We start from the raw sequence: 1,779 nt of genomic DNA, 5'->3' as shown, positions 1-1,779 counted from the left end.
TAAAATAAAACTGAAACGCTCAATGGACACCAGTTAAGAAAGACCTTTGCCTTGACCAGGATTTATTTTAAGAGTATTTAAGCTTCACAAAAAAATGATGTTCATGTCTGTCTGTACCCCAAAACAACTACCATCAGCAACTTCAATGCAAAATATTGGTAAACTTGTATCATTGGCTCAGTCAGTAGGGGCTTGGACTGTGAGCCGTAGGGTCGCCGGTTCAAGTCCCCGAACAGACCTAAATATGGAGCGTGGACTGCTACTTGGAGAGGTCCCAGTTCACCTCCTGCCCTGCCCTTGAGCAAGGCACCGGACATCCCCCTTCACCCCCCCACTCCCATTGTTCCCCGGGCGCTGTACAATAGCTGCCCACTGCTCCTAGTACTACACTCCTGGTACTAGGATGGGTTAAAAGCAGAGAACACATGTCACTGTGTGCTGTGTGCTCTGCATGTGAGACCATTAAAGAGGGTCTCATACCTCCCATTCTATCTCTATCTATCATCATACCCAGCTTTAATAATCTCAGTAGAGCCAAGGATTATTCATTTTAAGGTATTTGTTAATAAATCAAGTGTAGGACAACTGGAGATTTTTACCTGCAGGGAAATCCCCTAAATCATGAATATACATGTTTTGGGTTCATGTCTGTCTGAACCAGATATCTAGATGTGGGCTATGATAGAAACATATTATACTCACTTTAATAATGTCACTGTGTGATTCTTATTAGCTAATGTTTATCTATATTTACTACTTCTCACTTGACTTGTGAACATCAAACAATAGAGATCCATCCAATCAAGATATTGCCTTTTATAGTCGGTCAAACAAAGCCCTAATCACATGACACACACACATGGTAAAATGGATGGACTTATCTATGTATATATATTATCAGGTCTGTTAGACCCCTTACAGCGCTTTCCATAATACGAGTCATTCACCCATTCACACCTCATTCTTACAGAGCAGTGCCCCTTGCTCTAGGGAAGCTAACAGTCACACACACACACACACACTCACTCACTCACTCACTCACTCACTCACTCACTCACTCACTCACTCACTCACTCACTCTCACTCACTCACTCACTCACACACACACACAGCTGGCCATCGGGACACATGTCGAACCAACAGCCTTCTGGTTTAAAGATGCCCACACACACATGTTTTATGTTCTCCTCTGACTCTCCTCCTCTCTGTCTCTCCTGCAGATGATGAGGACGGGATGGACGCGGCGGACAACGAGCGGAGGCCTCACTTCCCACAGTTCTCGTACTCAGCCAGCGGGCGGGAGTGAGCCGCCGTCCTCCCCATCCGTGGCCATTTTTGAGGAAAACACGTAGCCATTTTAGGAAAAAAAAAATACCAGTCTCCCCTCTTTTTCTCCTGCTCTGCCTCCTCACAGACGGGGAGGAGTCTTTTTAGGGACTTTAAAAAGAGGTTTTTGCACAGTGGGATAGACTCCAGCCGGTCTCCCCACACTAAAAAAAATAAGTCTCCTACATTTTCAGCGCTATTTACTGCAGAAGGCAATGTTTTTGTTATTTATTTTTTCTCTCCGTCAGTATTAAGTTGTCGACCCGGGTCATCTTTTTTTTGTTGTTGGTTGTTTCTGCCCTTATTTTCTTAAAATCTTCTTTTGACTTTTTTGCACTTGGTTTGGAAGAGCCGTTTTAGGGAACAAAAAACCAAAAATGTTGCCTTACGTGTGCAGATGTTTCGTATCATACCGACAGGGTGTTTTGTTTTGTTTTTCGGGGAGAGGGCGGG

The 1,779-nt window shown here is 44.2% G+C and overlaps 1 protein-coding gene across 1 annotated transcript in view; it reads left to right on the top strand.

Annotated features, from left to right (window-relative positions):
- The window catches only part of LOC104951918 (RAC-gamma serine/threonine-protein kinase), a gene marked incomplete at its 5' end in the record, with an annotated part of 3,868 nt that extends 2,507 nt beyond the window's left edge, over window positions 1-1,361 (top strand). The window contains one exon of the mRNA XM_010778654.1: window positions 1,221-1,361. Coding sequence (XP_010776956.1) covers window positions 1,221-1,306 — 86 coding nt within the window. The remainder of the gene's footprint in view (window positions 1-1,220) is intronic.
- Between the last annotated feature and the right edge of the window lie 418 nt (window positions 1,362-1,779).

This window comes from Notothenia coriiceps, unplaced genomic scaffold (assembly GCF_000735185.1).
Source record: "Notothenia coriiceps isolate Sejong01 unplaced genomic scaffold, NC01 NC01_scaffold00019352, whole genome shotgun sequence".
In the NCBI taxonomy this organism is placed as follows: domain Eukaryota; kingdom Metazoa; phylum Chordata; class Actinopteri; order Perciformes; family Nototheniidae; genus Notothenia; species Notothenia coriiceps.
Note: the sequence above shows the minus strand (reverse complement) of the source record. Positions and strands in the feature narration are given on the sequence as shown.